General features: G+C 38.8%; 1 protein-coding gene across 2 annotated transcripts; it reads right to left on the minus strand.

Annotated features, from left to right (window-relative positions):
* Positions 1–557: 557 nt before the first annotated feature.
* LOC146331377 (limbin-like) lies at positions 558–16,223 on the minus strand. Of its 2 annotated transcripts, none has more exons than XM_084730240.1 (21): positions 16,040–16,223; positions 15,602–15,658; positions 15,263–15,449; positions 15,031–15,131; positions 14,823–14,888; positions 14,579–14,713; positions 14,296–14,435; positions 13,409–13,733; positions 12,943–13,179; positions 12,650–12,825; positions 11,725–11,884; positions 11,423–11,599; positions 10,703–11,013; positions 9,481–9,655; positions 8,307–8,450; positions 7,104–7,331; positions 6,687–6,919; positions 6,512–6,599; positions 6,193–6,368; positions 1,722–1,823; positions 558–1,511 (listed from the first exon to the last, which is right to left on the minus strand). In XM_084730240.1, the coding sequence occupies exons 1-21, from the start codon at positions 16,196–16,198 to the stop codon at positions 1,094–1,096; spliced, it is 3,795 nt and encodes a 1,264-aa protein (XP_084586366.1). In that variant the 5' UTR covers positions 16,199–16,223; the 3' UTR covers positions 558–1,093. The 2 variants fall into 2 exon arrangements, with proteins under 2 accessions (XP_084586366.1, XP_084586372.1); XM_084730246.1 differs by having other exon boundaries at positions 12,943–13,182; positions 16,040–16,203.
* Between the last annotated feature and the right edge of the window lie 842 nt (positions 16,224–17,065).

Below are 17,065 nucleotides of genomic sequence, written 5' to 3' on the forward strand. Positions count from 1 at the left end.
CTTTTCTCGTCCAAGTCTGTCGCACAAGAATTCCAAAGAACAAGATAATTGTTTTTTATGTTAAACTGCTTATATTAATCAGAGATCTTGTATCTCAGTGGAATGGATGAATTACTGAACAAGGGCCCAAAAGGTGAGGGCCCTCCTTGGGTTTCACCAGCATGAAGTTACTAAAAGAGATACAAACTCACTACGAAGACACAAAATGACTACAGTATATGCAAAATGACCACAAAGAGACATAAAACAACTGCAAAGAGACACAAAACAACCACAAATAGACACAAAACAAGTACAGACACAAAATGACAACAAACAGACAAAAAACAACAACAAATAGACACTAAACATGTCTGTGTGTGTGTTGCTCATAGGAGTGATAATGGGGTCTTTGAACTGACTCTGAATCTCACATAATCTGTCCATGCTCAATGGGACCTTCTTGGCAAAATAAAGAATAAATAAATAGAATAAATAATAATGACAGCTTTAATATCAGTGTGGGAGTTTGATTTGGAATCATGAGGCTTATCAAAGAGAACCCAAGACTTCCCAGCTTATATAAATGTTTGGTTTACTAAATGAATTTAAACTGCTGCACATGAAAGATTAAACATTACAACATTTCTTCACATCAAACCACAAAAACACTGCAATTTGCCCAAAATCTGAAGCTCTGAACATGAATGAAAGGGAGTATTTGACACTAATGTTTAGAGAACAAACTGATGGAACAGTAAGGGGGCTTTATCTGATCTCCTGCCAAAAAAAAATCATTTGCAAAGTGTAACCATTTCAGATAATCTGTGCTTTAGTGGACTTTTCCCATCACTTAAAAATACCATTGAAAATGATCAACTGCCAACCACACTTGTTTGTGACGTGCACCTCACATTCCCTGTTAACAATTTGAAGCAAGAAAACAACTCTGGAAACAAGTCAGCTGCCTTTACTTGAAAACATACTCAGGTGCTACATAATGTACAAACTCTTTTACTACATAGTAAAACTATTGGTTTATTTTGGATATGAGAATCATAAAGTACCATCATCATTGTCCAAAAAAACTTGTAAAAGACAATGTTTGTACATCTCAGGGTAGGTTTGTTGGAGCCACTGAACCTTTCTTCAGATTGAGAAAGTTCCTTTTCCTTTTCCTTTTAGGAGCGTCAATCCGGTCACATGACTCAGGTGGATCCCGAAACACAAACAACCTTTCTCCTGTGGCAGGGACGCTCAGTGCAGTGCTGGCAGAGGCTGGCATCGGGTTTTCCTCTGCTGTGCTGTGTAACGTTTTGTTCACTGTGTCCACAACCTTTCCCTTTGCAGTGTCACTGTGCTGCTGCGTAACTGTGCTTGATTTATAAATAGGCCGCTGCGCTTTAGTGAGAGTGTCCTCCTTTCCTTTCTCTTCAACCAGCAGTGGTGCTACATCTCTTGGAACTGGGAGACTGGATCTGGGGAGCAGTTTTTCCATCAGACTTTGCCTCTTTTCCTGGAGTCTGTGAGATCTGGAGGACAAAGGAGCGGTTGTTAGCGGGACTGGAGTGTTAAAGTGCTTACCTCATGCATGCGGTCACTGCAGCCCAGCCATGGAACTGATGAAAGGCACATTACACATCAATAAAGGACTTGTCTATGATGTCGGTGACCACTGAACTACAAATTAGTCTTGATGATAGCGCAAGGCTTTATATAGCAGCTAGTAGAGTAGCACTCACCTCTCTCTTTCCACAGTGCAGCTTGGCATATTTTGCAAATTTTTATGCACCACGTCTTCTCTCAGTTTGACAGGAAGAAGTCTGTTCAACCCTCCTGCACACCTGGTCAAAGAGTCATCAATATATTATAAAGCTGGTAGCTGCGATACAATCTGGCTTTGATTAAAAAATGGTCAAGTACGCCTGGCTATCTGATCCGCTGTAATGATTTTCATTAGTTTACAGGGAGAGCTTTGTGATCTTTTGCATTTAAGTGAAATAGAGTAAATATTTAATCTCTTTTTTAGTTGGGTATATTATGTTAGGCCTGTCAAATTCATTAATAAGTACATATAATTCCAAATGCAACAATCACACAAAACTGCTCTTCACGAGAGAATTGTGTCAGATTTCCTCCTAAATGCAGAACTGTGGCTACTTAAAAATCATGCTTCGTGTTCATAGTAAACAGAAACAGTAAGTCATGTGCATCATCTAGCTTATCTGAATTTCTTGTACTACACTACGTGTCTGCAGATTAAAATGTTCACAGAAAACTCAGTGTGTTTGCAGAATGGAAAGGTACGTTCTTGTCAGTAGGGTTGACAGATGTTATTTCATTGCAATCAGGGTATTTCACAGGCTACTGGTGTTTGATTACATATGGAACAGATGGTGAAAGCGCTACTGCTGACCACTCTTACCTACAAATGTTAAACAGTGTACAGTAAATGTTTAAGTTGGGAGGTTCCATACTGTAAACTAAAGGATGCCAAGGGGCAGGAGTCCAAAGAATGACAGCCAACAAAAGAAACTCTGAATCAAATTTTGAAGTTTTTCTTGAGATAACTACTGCCTTCAAATGGGGTTATGTTTACTGTGTTGACTAAAAGATTTCATATGAACATCCACCTCTCCTGGTATTTGCAACCCCGTAAGTGGAAATTCTGTAATAGTCCTGGCTTCCTTAAGTCATGGCTTACCATTTCATAACCATGAGTTCACCAATTCCATTTGAAGGCTTAAAACTTGATATATTATAGTGAGGCAGATTGGGTTGTGCAATATGATGATATATATCATGTGAGGATAGAAGAATTTCCATCCTTTCATATCTCGCTATGTTGTTATATTATTGTGTCGCAAATTACAATCGTTACAGCGACATTTTTAATTATTTGTATTTGTGCTCTTTCGCATAAGACCAATCAAGGCAGGAAATCTGCATAGACATGAGACAAACAAAAATGGAGGAGAGTGAATGTGACACACAAGAGGGTAATTCCAAACAGGAGAGGGGCTCTGACCAGCCATGACAAAATGAGGCGCTCATGCCATAGGGGCTACTTCTGTGGCATGGACATAGTTTGGTTATGAAAAGTCTGACACAGACCAGAAAATCATGTTTGCAAATTATTGCCAAAAGAAACTCAAACACCACTTACCTCTTTTATGTCCTACACAAGAATTATGTAGAACAGTACAGAGTCAGGGAGCACAATATTGGATTTTTTCTGATATCCGATATGCTGACATTTTCCAACTAATTTTGGGCAATTTCCAATGCTGATACTGATATAAACACATATTTTTTTTCACAACCTAACTGCTGTGACCATCAAGTCTCTCTTGTAGTGGAATTAACATATTTTGCCTACTTTCATAATGATGGCCCACCGACAGCTGATCCATGCTGATATTATCGTGCATCTTAAGTATGGAAAGAGTCTATGGATGAAAGCCACAAAAGCGCAGTCAATTGCTGAAAATAAACCCCAGACAATTTCAATATGTCATTTTAAATAAACTTTTTGTTGCATTTACAGAAAATGCACTATGATATTCCAGACATTTTAATGGGATAGTGTATTGAGGCTACTCTATTAACTAGGGGTCTGCATGTTTTATTTTAAATTTGAACACATATCAAGTCAATTCTCTTTTCATTTTTTGAGAAAATTCAGAAGTAGAATCAAAATGAATGTAAATACTAACTTAGACAAACCATTTTCTCAAACATGGCCGTCTGATCAAGGTAGGTGTGAGGTGCATTTTTTGATAGTTTTCTTTGAAATTTTTTTGTGTTTCAACACAGACAACTACATGGCTATAAATATTAGCATTGGCTGGTCAGACACAACAAACTCTCAACTTCTTTTTCTCTAATTAAATGCAATTGATGCTACATATTTTAAGAATGAACTTCACATCCTACTTTAATTCATATTAGTAAGATCTAAGATGATTTTAAAGAGGGGTTAAAGACTCTGCAAAGTAAAAGCAGAAACAAAAGAGCAGAGAGAGAAAGAGAAAACACATGTCTTGCTTATTGTTCCAAACTGAGCATTTTCATTCCCTTGTCCTTTGGCCAGACAGCTCCAATCCAAAGAGACCTCAAGCATGAGACATTATTCATCAGTCAACTAATCCAAACTCAGCGGGGGCCAGAAACTGTTCCAGTGTATCATGAAGAGAGGGAAATTAAATGATGAGTAAAATCATTTATCTCTCCATCTTGGCTCAGGGAGAAGGACCCTTGTGGAACCCTATTCAAACAGTATTTGTTGTTCAAAATGAAGACAATGCTTGCAGAGGGGTTTGTTTCAGCCAGCTGCTGTTTCAGCGCTGCTCTTATTTAATCAGTGACTTCACCGAGAAAACTACTTTCTAAAACCACAGAACTTGAATTGCACAGACTCTGGCTGCACACTTTAGGCAAAAAGGTTTCCGCTGTATTCAAGTTGTTTTATTTTTTTTTTTCTTTAAAAAAGGGGGGAAAAGAAAAAAAAAGCTATGAGTGCATGACAAGAGCTGTTGTTGGCATATGCACATTAGTTGATAACCAAACTCAAAACCTCAAGTTAGAAGAGCCAGACAGATGTTCTATGATGATGGCTAATGAATGAAATTGACTAAACAAGAGATAGAAATCTGCACAATTTTCAGAAAAAGAGCGACTTTTTGATACTAATTATTATACTGTGTGGTAGTCCAAAGAGTTAAGTAATACCCAAATAAGTAAGTAGTTTCATGACATGCAGTAAAATGATAGGAGTGGTCGGGGATTTCTAAGTATGAAAAAAAGTCCTGCCACCATTTACAGAGAGTTAAATCCTGATATAACACAGAAGAAAACAAATGGAGAAGTGTCTTTTGCAGGGTGCACAAGTGTCAGATTGTAAAGGCAGGGATTTGGTATGTTGGTTCTGGTAAATCAACTGTCTTAAAGGGTAATTACCATATTTTAAATCTGGGCCCTTTTTTCCTACATATTTTGGGGTTTAATTGACTAATAGATACAACATAACAAGAATTTTGGAACTGGTCCTGTAAATTGTCACAGACGTGAAACGTGCCTCAATGGCTGCAACTTAATCCTTGGCAGTATATGTTCCAGGCAAAGTATGTCCCCTAAAAGTGCTTGTGACAGGCTCAGATTGTTCATCTCAGTGTCTGACAACTTTACGGAAAGGATCTCTGCAGAGATATTAGTTTTAGTTAAAGAGTAAGGTCATTTTTATTTAACCAGAAACAGCCATTGTATCACTCTCTTCAAAGCCACAAGAATCCATTAACAAAATGACATGAAATTTTTTCATTTTCAATAGTGTTATCGATACCGCAACCTTGAGCACCTGCCAAAACCATACCGATATAATACTGTCTTTTAACTACTCGTAAACCACTAAACTGTTAATAACATATTTATATTGATGCACTTTCTTATCAATCTAAAAAAAATCATGCTCAAACTGTGAAACCAATATTCTATTTCGGAAGAAACACATGGCCCACAACATGATTCAGTTACGCAATTCTGCTGATACTTTTTATTTGAACTTTTAACAGGAGTTTTGATTGGTCAGCACCATTCAAACATTCAAAATAAGATTGGTACATCCCGAGCACTTTATCACGTAGTGTATTAACACATTAGTTCAGCTCTAATCTAAACTAACATGTTAAAACAGAAGAGTCACACAGAAACACAAATAAGCTAACAGATGGAGGCAGTGGAAGACCAGCAACTCCCATGTTCTGCCAGATAAAATTACTGTTAATGGAGTCTTGTGGCTTTGAACAGAGCAAGCTAACAGCTGTTTCTGCTTGAACAAAAAATGATATTACTCTAACAAAAAAAATATCTTTAATAAAAAAAATATTTTTATATTATCCTTTAAGAAATACCCTGTAAGCAAAACATGATGGTGTTTGTCAAATCTATTTCAAAACAATTTAACTGACCAAACTGAGTCTATATCTATGCAGATATTCTCTTTCCTTTTTCTAGTGGTGTTACAAAGGGCATTAGCAGAAGTCTAATAGAAAAAGACTAATACAGAAAATATGCACATACAAGTTGAAATATGTATTAATTATTATCACCTCTCATGAGTACAACACATTCACCTAATATGACCCTGTGTTGTGTAGATTAGATGTAAAACTTAAGAAAGTTTGCCAGCAGAAAGATGCTGAACCTTTTTCTTACCCTGAGTGTTCTTGCTCTGCAGATGATGAAACAGGGTGCAGTTTGGGGCAGAGGGCATCAGTGATGGAAAGGAGTTCACTTTCAGGCAGGATGGGGAGAAGGAGGCGCAGCGCCTCCAGGAGAACCTCCGCAGACACCTGACTTTGCTTCACCAGCCGAGACGCAAACTCCAGATCCTGACAGGAAGAGCAGGAAACAGAGCCTCCGTGAGTACAGATTTTGTCTATACGGAGGTGATGACGTCCTTGTATTTTTTCATTCCATTAATGTGCTTGAGTTAAATATAACATTTGAAAAAACAGTCTTGATAAATTCAGACCTGGTCACAGTTTGCATAAAGTCTCCGGAGCCCCATTTGTTCTTTCAAATCTTCCATGGCTTGATTGTTGGCAGTCATTTCTTGCAACCTAAAAAAAACAGCGCAATAATTTAATGGTCCGTTTCGATCCAACATTCCTCATTACTCCTGAGATAACGCTGACATGACAGCTCACCTCTCAGCTAACAGTGTGACCACCTCTTCACACTTGTAGAGCGCCTCCTGGAGGATGGACGTCATCCTGCAATCCTGCTGCAGCTGAAATAGTCTCTCCTCCTCACTTTCCTCCTCTCCCTCATCAGAGTCCTCTCTCGGCGTTGGATCTGACTTAACTCTGGACTGAGACATTTGGAGGCTGTCTAACTCTGTCCTCTCCTTCTGAAGCTGCTCCTCTGCTTCTTCCAGGCCCTATAGCAAGAGTCACATCCCAGTCAATAACACACACACACACACACACACACACACACACACACACACACACACACACACACACACACACACACACACACACACACACACAATAAAAGTCTAACAAAGTTTAGTGAGAATCTCAAAACAACAAAAGGGTTAATAGGAGTCAAACATTGCCTACCGAGCAGTGGCTCTGTATACTCTGGGCCATGTCTTGTTTCTCAGGACTCTTTCTCTCTCTGAGATGCTGAATGAGCAGGCTGTGCAGAGTGAGCATTGCTTTCGAGGTCTCCAACACTTTGGTCCTCCTCTCAGACTTCTGGTAGTGGATGGTGGCCATCTGCATCGCCAGGCTGTCTGCCTGAGAACGCAGATCATCTTCTCTCTCCCTCCGCATTTCCTCCATCACCTAAAGATCACCAAAGTTGGACAGGATATATCTCAGGCATCTTGTATGAACTCTAACCACCTTTGGTGCAATGCTGACGCTAAACTTAAATACAGATAGCCATTAACTTATATTGTATTGAGAACAGCTTTGCCAGTGAATGAGGTTAAAGGGATACTTTGGATTTCTTGAAGGGGGTTTTATGAGGTACTTATCAAAAATCAGCACAAAACACATTTAAACCACCTAAAAAAGCCCATCTAATGAAATCAGTATCACTTTAAGCGTACACTATATTTAGAATATTATCACAGCTTTAGTTTGTCGCCAGACAACCTTTTCAGATGGGAAACTACCATTAAATAAGCTAGATATTATTCTTTCTAAACCAACCAGACTCCACTGACAACATCAGCAATTTTACTTTGCAGAACCGCTGCCTCGAACTGTTAGTTTGTTATTACACACACATGTAAGTCACAGAGACTTACATGTTTTAAAAGGTTAGTTTGGATTCACCAAAGTCAGACAAGGACACAAACAAACTAACAGATCAAGGCAGTGATAAACTCACAAATCCAAAACAAACTCCCATATTCTGCAAAATTACTGATTTTGTCTGGTTGAGTGAGAGAGAGCAACATATGGCTTATATTACTGTGTTTTTCTATCAGAAAAGACTGGGCAAGGTAAAGTTGTGGAAATATTGTAAATATGGCACATCTGATATTGATTTTTTAAGTGGTTAAAATACATTTTGCTGCTGATCCTGTACAGTGCATTCCTCTTATTATTATTCAGCTCTTCATCTTCACACTGGTGACATGTCAACTGCCTTGTACTTCAGGTAATACACAAACTATCAATAAGTACCCCATACAATCCCACTTCAAATAATTCAAACTAATCCTTTAATACTTTCAGATACTTAACTGCACTTGAAGGTGAATCATGATAAAGATAATTGGAAAGATCTCACTAAGAAAATAGCTTTACTTTGTTCACGATGCCACTCTCCATCTCCTTCTCTTTCTCAAACAGTTGGATTCTGTCCTCGAGCCATTTCTGGAAAAGCAGCAGGTCAGATGTGTCGGATTTCTGTCTGGCCTCACTGGTTTTCCCCTTGGATTGACTATTCGTCTGTAGAAACCACAATATCCATAAGTTGGTTGGGAAAATGACTCCAAGCATGCTGTTATAATGATTAGATATGAAACCACTCTATGGAGCCCTTTATATTTCTGAATAACAATGTGCACTCATCCAGCAGCCACACAACTGAGGCTGATCACAGTGTGGTTTGCACTGGTGGTCACCATTTTTTTTCATATGAGGAAACATTAAATGCACCATTATCTCCTGTTCTAGGTTAATACAATTTGGTTCCTCTATTTGAATTACTGTTAGAATCATATTATGAGGAGATTTAGAAGAAAAAAAGTATTTAAATGGATGTTGAAAATGGAAGATGTCTGCTAGTTCCCACCACCATGTTGGTCATCTTACACTGACACAATGATGTGTGGTTTCTGTCTCTGATGTTCCTTCAATCTAGAATTTTCAATCATTTTTAAATTTAGAAAATCAGGCCAAGCATGATTTTTTTCTTATTTTTCTTTCATATTTGTTCTTGCACAAAGTAATAAGAGTAAGCAAGAGGAATCATATGTGCACTGACAGCCACATCTATTTCTTACCCACCTGAGTATGTTGATGAATTGTGTTGGACCTTAAATTTGATGTGTGTGCCAGGAAACTTGCAAGTAGCATATAGAAATACCCCAATAAATCTACATAAGGGCAGCAGACTGCTGTGTGCTAACCACAAAGAAAAAGCCACTGACATCTGACATCTTCATAATCTAACAGTATAAAACTGAAATTTTCATCAGCTCATATCTTAGAGAATTTTGATGTGTCACTTCATCAGTATGTCAGTGTTCAATCAAATAGATTGGATGCAATGAGCTGTAAAACAGGCAGCACAAACATTAAACCAAAAGACTAATAAGGAAGCAGTGTGCTTTGGGTCTGCCACCGTGACTTTTTAGTAAATACTACCACTAGCAGCAGCCAAATTCAGTTTTCTAATCCAAAATGCAGAGGTTTTAAGAATATAACAAATAAATTCAATGAAGTGTGCTTATATGTAGTGTGATTATGTGTTCACCATCTGTTGCTCGCTCTCCTTTCTCCAAGCTGCCAGAGCGGTGTGGAGTTTGGTTCTGGAGACAGCGTGGGGCAGCACCAGGCAGCGGTCCATCACAGACAGACACTTCTGAAACTCTAATTTCATCCTGAGTCGGTCATCTTCACACAAAGTCAACTGAGAAGAATACAAACAACTGGAACAGAAGAGGAAAAAGAAAACCGACAGATGAACACGCCGTAGAGAACATCAACATCTGACCTTGGGATAAAATGAGAGACTGCGTTAGACTTTCATGTCGTTGTTCATTTTGACAGAGAGGGTTGTAAAAATGTCACCATAATCTATCTTTACCCGTCATTTTGATTTTCATTTTTTGATGATAATATAATATATATATAATATCATTTAATTTTCAACAACTCGATCACAATAACATTTAAAATACAGAACAAACAAGCATTTATAAGAGCATGGAGAGAAAAGATGAACAGAGACACCAATGCTCTTCATGTCAACCCTGGAGGTCTGCTGACAACACAAACCAGCAGCTGGGTGTTTCAGTCACTGGCTAATCCTTCAGAGGGATTGATATGGTGGATTATCAATCACATCATAAATGATTGGGCTCAGTATTGCTAATTTTCTTGATTCAACAACTTTTCAGGCCCTCTTAGCACCTTTATTTCCAAAAAGCAATTAGTGACTTATTCAGAGCATCAGGGAAAAGGCAAGAAAAATATTATATTGTGATTCATTCCTCTGCGTGCTCCTCAGAGTAATGCAGGCCACAGCTCTCCTGCCAACAGCTCAAGGATCTCTCTCTCCTCTTGATCTCCCTCAGTCACTTAGTGGCTTTTTTTTCTACCTTTTTTTCTTGAAACATAAGCTGTCCCTGTAGTGAGTTTGTGATTATTTGGAAAATATTTCTCTATCTAGCTTTTATGTCTTATGGTGATCTCTCCCTTGTTGCAACCGGCACAACCACTCATTGCGGTTGATCGCCCTTAGTGTTTTAATCTGTCAAAATGACGGACGGCCTTCAGATTTCTCCATCATTGTTAAAAAAAATTCAGTCTATGATGGAAAATATTCGGTTAACACAACCTCTGGGTAAAATACAGTTTCATATTATCCAGAAAGTGCTTTTTTAAAATCTTCATTCCCAGTAGGAACACACACATACTTTCTTGTATTTGAATGCACAGAAAGGAGATAACCAGTGTTATTATAACACACCGACCTGAAGAAAGCTCTGCAGTGCGCCCTGAGCTCCCTCTGCTCCTGCAGCTCCCTGTCCATGGCTTCCCTCAAAGCCTCCCTGGTGCAGCTGAGGGTGCGTAAGGCCGCTTTGCCTTCCTGGTGCAACTTTTCCTGTCCCTGCAAGAGAGCGCTTCCTCCTTGTCCCTGAGCTTGACCTGCTCCTGCCTCTGGTTCTACCTGCAGCATGGAGCGCTGCACCCCTGGAGGCAGGAGTGTGAGCAGGGCCTGGGCTGCAGAGGGCTGGATGGCTTTGACTTCTGTTATGGCACCCTGGATCACACGCATGATCACCTACAGATCAGGTAGAGGACCAAGACAGGGACTTAATAAAAGTCAATCTGTGTAAAGAAAGGGACATACTGTAAAGGAACAAAAAATCCTTCTATTTTATGTTATTTACGCTTTGAATTTCTTTTATTTGTAAAAGCACTTATACCCATTTTCTCTGTCTTTTAGACTGTCTAGTGATAAGATCTGTTTTGTCACATTTGCTTCGTCTGTTGTCTGTTCTTTATTAACTTACTGTAATGTTGTATTATGCTGATTTATCTTGTATAGAATATTGAAAAGAAAATTTAAAAATTAAGAAAGAACTTAAATTACAAATATAATAAATAAATAAATAACTCAAATCAATTATACATTTGTATGTGGCTTTTTATGTCATGAATGTGCCTGATGCGTCCTGTTAGTGTGGCACCTTGCGGATGTCAGCAGCAGCCTCCTCGTCCAGGTTATTAATGAGCTCTGCTAGCTCCAAACTGTGAGCTGTCAGTAAGTTCTGCCAACAGTGCAGGTGTTGAGCTACATCCATCCTTCCCTCTAGACCCTTGGATAGTCCAGACAGATCCTTCTGCCTCTGTTTGTGGATCTGCAGCTGGAGAAGGCAGGAGGCAGGATTAAAGGTGGTATATATAGGTTTTGTGCTGTCGATCCACAGCCACAATGGATATATAATATAGGTGTTTGGAATAAAAGCCTAAATATACATGATCTCCTCACCATATCAGAAATGAGCTCCCGCCTCTTCTTAATCAGTCCACAACGCATGGCTCTCCTCTCTTGGCTCAGGGCCTCATCCAGTCTCTGCCTCACCATCACCAGCTCTTTCTGAGCTTTCTCCTGGAGCTGGTCTATCTGCTCTGTGGGCACGGTGCTCCCTCTAGTGGAGAAGCAAAGCATACCAGGTTAATACTTTATACTCAACAAAGCTGAGGTAGTTATCATGTACATTGTTTCTGTAAAATGCAAGACAAATATGTAAATTATTTATGTTTATAGTTTTTGCAAATCTATATTTTTGATTATGTGTCTTGCATCACAAATAAAAGCACTTCAGATTAAACTTTAAAAATGTGCCTTCATACTGCTATGGAATCAATCACAATATTCCTTTAGAGTAACTACCAGGTACAAAACACCTGTCACATACATACAGTTTAATAGCAGCAACATGTTGAATATTTTTTTTTTCTTTCTTCATGATGTTATTTCAAAGTGTCACATTCATCTAAAATACATGTTTTATGCTTTCACAACATTAGGATGGAGACCTAATTTATCTGTTGGGCCACAGACTAAAAAAAATGACAACCTGAGTTTACCCAAAACCAACAGTTAGTCTGACCAGAGGTGAGAGGTCGCTGTTGAGTAGATTTGGTTTATCAAATATGCCAGCAAATCAACACAGTATGTAAAATAAGCAGAAACAGCAGGAATGTCAGATAGGTTGGACTACCATCTTAAACTATATATCTTAGAGCATTACAGGTGCGGCTGATTTTTTCCATATCTATGTCATTCAAATGAACTGCCAGTTGTCTACCTGGAAGTGACTGTTTTTGTTGGCGTGACTTCACAGTGAAGTCTGTCGAAGCTTTTCATATCACGAAATAAGAGATGATTGGTAACTACAATAGGCACTAACCTCCTGATGTGCGTGAACCAGCTGTCCAGGTTGCTGGAGGTGCTGGAGAAGGTGTCAGAAATTAGACTGTTCAGACTGTGAAGGCTGTGCACCAAGAACTTCCTCTGTGCGTGACGTTCAGCTAGCACAAAGCGCTGGTTGGCAAGTACCACATCCAGCACCTCCTCCAGCTGATCCTAGACAGAGATGAGAAGGATATGTCTCATTATGGATTTTAAAAGCTTCTTGTACCAATTACCCTTAATACAGTCTGCTGAGAGGAAGAAGAAAATAATAAAAGTTTGGTTGCTCACTTGACAGGCGAAGTAATCGTGCTGAAGGCTCTTGGCTGTGCTCTTCTCCAGCTCGCCCATCCTGGTGGCCTCCTCCAGCTCCTCAGAGAAAATCTTGTGCAGTTCCACTCGGCGCCACTCGATGATCTGCCTCTGGACCTTCGCAGATGCTTCTTCGTGTCGGACCAAGAGGATGCGCTGAAGCTGACTCTGGCTCAGCTTATGAAGTTTCTCCAGGAGGACACTGCAGTGGAGGAGCTCCTCGTAACATTAAAAAAATGAGATTTACAGTTTAGTGACAGTATATAATTAAAGCAATAAACTAGGAGATTCTCTCAGATCTCAGTCTATTACTTCCCATCCATTCATTTGTACTATATACTACACTGTTTTGTTACCATTTTAAAAATTATATTTTTTTGTTCTCTTAGTTGAAAAAATAGAAAAAAATACACAACGCAAACAGCAAAACAAACATAATTTTTACCTGTTGGTCTGCATGTTGACACAGCAGTTCGGCCTGGGCCTTCTCAGCAGCTTCTCTGCGGTGTTCTGCTTCCATTTCTTCCCGAGTCTCCATGTTACACTGGCCGGCCAGAGCGGCCATGCGGGCCCCTCGCTCTTCCTTCAGACGACCCTCCATGCCCAGCAGCTGTCCGTGGAGAACACTGAGCAGCCTCTGCTGAGCCTGGGTGCTGGCCTGGCCCCGGGACCGCAAGCCGCCCAGCAGGGAGGACATCACGTCCTTGTAGATCTGAATACGGGTGGCCTCCAGATTATTGGTGGCTCGCAGCAGTGTAGACATTTCAAGGCTTACAGGGATAAAATGCAGAGTAAGCAGAGTATATGTTGATACATTGGATTTTTGCTGAAATATACTGTGAAAAGCCAAAAACTTTCATCATCACTGGTGAATTTAATAATAATCTGAGCCATTTGTGATAATAGTAATAATAAAAAAATTACTTTTCCTATTGCTCTTTAATATTTATATGGAAAGTGCTTTGTATCTTGTTTAGAACAGCGAGTTATAGATAATGGTATTATAATTATTAATCCATTAGGGAATTATTACACTGATTATTGATTTGGATGGAAAAGTAGCTCAGTAGTAAGCACAACAAGTGCTTACTGAATATTGAAGCCAAAACAGAAGTGCCTCAATATTCATTTTCTCTCATCACCGATGCTGGCCTCAAAATAACTATTATATTAATATTACAAATTGAATTAAAGGTACATTAATACCTTTTTTCCACAAGCAGCAAGTGTCTTCATTGCCAGTTTGGTGGTGACTTTGACCATTTTTGTTCCATTAAAGGATATCAGACTTTATGGAGAAACATTTTATTCCCTCTTGACTGGTCTACTCACTTCTCCAAAGCCTGGGACATGTTCTGGGGATCCTCCAGCACCATGGTGTCAACCATCTTGTCTTCAAATGCTGCCTCATCTTTTACCGTCTCGTTCATGTTACAGTCAGCATATTCTGGGTCTGAATCACCTCTGTTTCTCTGAGGCAAGAAAATATATAAAACTGTCATATAATGTATAAAGTTCAGTTGGTCAAAAATACCAAATTTACTTTTGACAGATAATATTCAACACATGAATGTGTTTTTAACAACAGTGTGTTTAATGTTTGAATTTGTGATACCCTTTGCTGAAGAAGGCTGAGCCTGGTTCTGGGACCTATCAGGTTCATGGCCAGAAAGCCCAGTGACAGCAGCACCAGTGTGACAAAGAACCCCACGACATATCCAGCAAAATGAACGCCATGGTTAGGATAAATCTAAAACAGTGTGCAGACACATCAGACATCTTGAAAACAGCAAAAGAAGAAAAATTTGATGTTAGAGGCTGCAAGTGTGTTTCCAGTTAAGGAATTTTCCACAACTTACCCTGTTGGTGGAATTCACCCTCAAGGTTAGATTAGCTGTTAACGGGCCAAACATACTGACATCATTCTGTGGAGTCAAGAAAACAAGAAAAAAACAATACTCTGGGTAAGAAAACTGTAAATATTATACTGCAAATACTGCCACAGTGAAATTAATAACATTGATAACATATGTATTTAACAAAGAAACAGGGCCACAGAAAAAATACCTGCGAGGCGTTAGAGAAGGTGAGAAAAGCTGGAAGGTCCAGGACTTCACTCTTATGACTCCTTACATGAGCAGTGTAATTGACAACAACTTTGGATCCAGCTGAAGAAGTAAAATTCAATATTATGTTATTTATTGTGGGTTAAGCGTGCTGAAAGGTTTGAAATTTTAAAGTTCAGACAAGACATGTTTGGCAAAATTCTCATTTAAAACATTTTGACTCCCAGACATACCAGACAGTGAATCGATGGCAAATGTCTGGTAGCCTCTTTCCACCTCCCTGCCTTCAGACTTTAAGGGAACTATTCCAGAGATGGAGTCCCTCACAGCCACCTGAGACAGGTTGGTGCCCCCCACTGGGCCCATGTTGTGAATCTGCAGGAAGAATGTTAGCTGAGGAGGATCAGTGTCGAGCTTCACCTGGGGAGAACGTAATTGAGCAGGAGGAGAATGAATCACTGGGTGGTCGTCAACATGTTCATTTGTAGTTTAAAATCAGTCCAGAAAAATATGTTGGATTCAAATGCACATGGATAAAAAATAGCTGTATTCAAATTATTATGCTGATATACCTTTGCACATTTGTAAAATTTGACCCCAAATGCAGATGGAGGTGCTACATTCTGAACCTGTGGAAACATTTAACACAATGGATGATTAGTTCAGCATGATAATAATTATCTGAATCATGTTTAGCGGTGTTATAAATACGTTTGGGAATGAGATGTAATATTAAGCAATAATGTGACAGCTGGTCCGGTAGGCCAATGGTGAAACAACATATGACCATTTCATACATCCTTATTTTTAGAGCAGAAAGTACCCAATAGAAATAAAAACAAAAAATGTGTACTATAGACAACTATAGTTAGAAATCCTGCCAAAACAATGAAAGATGAAACGCTACAAATAAAAGTCTTGATATTGAACTAAAGTAAACAATTTGAATTACCACTTACATGAAAAGGTGTATTGCATACTACATTTACATACTGATATTAGAAACTCACCTGAGGCAGAGCATGACCTGGGTTGTATCTGGTCAGTGTGGTTCTGCGGCGCCGGAGGTGCAAGATGTTTGACATAAATGAAGTGTAAAAGGAGTGTCCCCATGGACCAGCAGCAGCTGAAGACGAGAGCGAGCCCTCTGCTGACAACACCATTTCCATTGTACCTGTCAGGTTAAATATAGGGCGTTAAAACAGCATTTGAACAGAGTGAAGAATAGTTCAAAAGGCTGAAATTGACAATAAACAAATACATGAATACTTTTGTATCATTTCACATTTCACAGGTGTACTACAGTTTTCTGCAAAATAGTCTGTATATCACATAGTTTTGGAGTAAAACAATTTCTTCAATCATGTGTACATCTTTGAAAAAAAATATTTACCTGTCATACAATTGTTCAGCTGGTGTTTGCATGGATATGAGTTCTGTTATTAACTGTATTGTAGATGTATAAATTAAGAACAACAAACCATCCGTCCAAGGCGATGTCAGTGCTGCTGATTTCCCACCTGGGTCATGTTGCATTACACTGATACTGGAGAGCCTCTGATAATAGAAAAGGGGCATTCAGTATTTGTCCAATGACAGCCTACAGACATGCATAAAAAAGTGTACCTCTCAGTGCAATATCCACATTCCACAACTGAATTAAGATATCATTTGCTAAAATCAGGTTCAAGGATACAACAAAATATAGATCATCTCAATTTAATTTTCAGGATACAATTCTACTTAGTCTAGTAACTTTACAAATTAAGATTTTTTCACAACAAACATAAGTATAGCTGAAATGATTAGTCGAATAATCGATTAATTGATTGACAGAAAATAATTACAAACTATTTTGATGAACATTTTAGTTGTATCTTTCATAAAAAGCATTTCATGGTCTCAGCTTCTCAAATGTGAGAATTTTCCACTTTTGCTTTAAATTGTTCTAACAATTTTTATTTAATTTAAATAATTCTGAGTTGTCAGAACAAGCATTGTGACTTTGGGATCTGGATAACTGTGACAGCATTTCT

Source organism: Lutjanus erythropterus, chromosome 2 (assembly GCF_056507025.1).
Source record: "Lutjanus erythropterus isolate fLutEry1 chromosome 2, fLutEry1.hap2, whole genome shotgun sequence".
Lineage (NCBI taxonomy): Eukaryota > Metazoa > Chordata > Actinopteri > Lutjaniformes > Lutjanidae > Lutjanus > Lutjanus erythropterus.

Coding starts and splice junctions, on each gene's coding strand:
- LOC146331377 (XM_084730246.1), bottom strand. CDS start 16,198: ATGGAAATGGTGTTGTCAGCAGAGGGCTCGCTCTCGTCTTCAGCTGCT. Junction 15,132..15,262: donor TGCCATCGATTCACTGTCTG/GTATGTCTGGGA, acceptor TTACTTCTTCAG/CTGGATCCAAAGTTGTTGTC. Junction 12,826..12,942: donor ACGATTACTTCGCCTGTCAA/GTGAGCAACCAA, acceptor ATCTCTGTCTAG/GATCAGCTGGAGGAGGTGCT.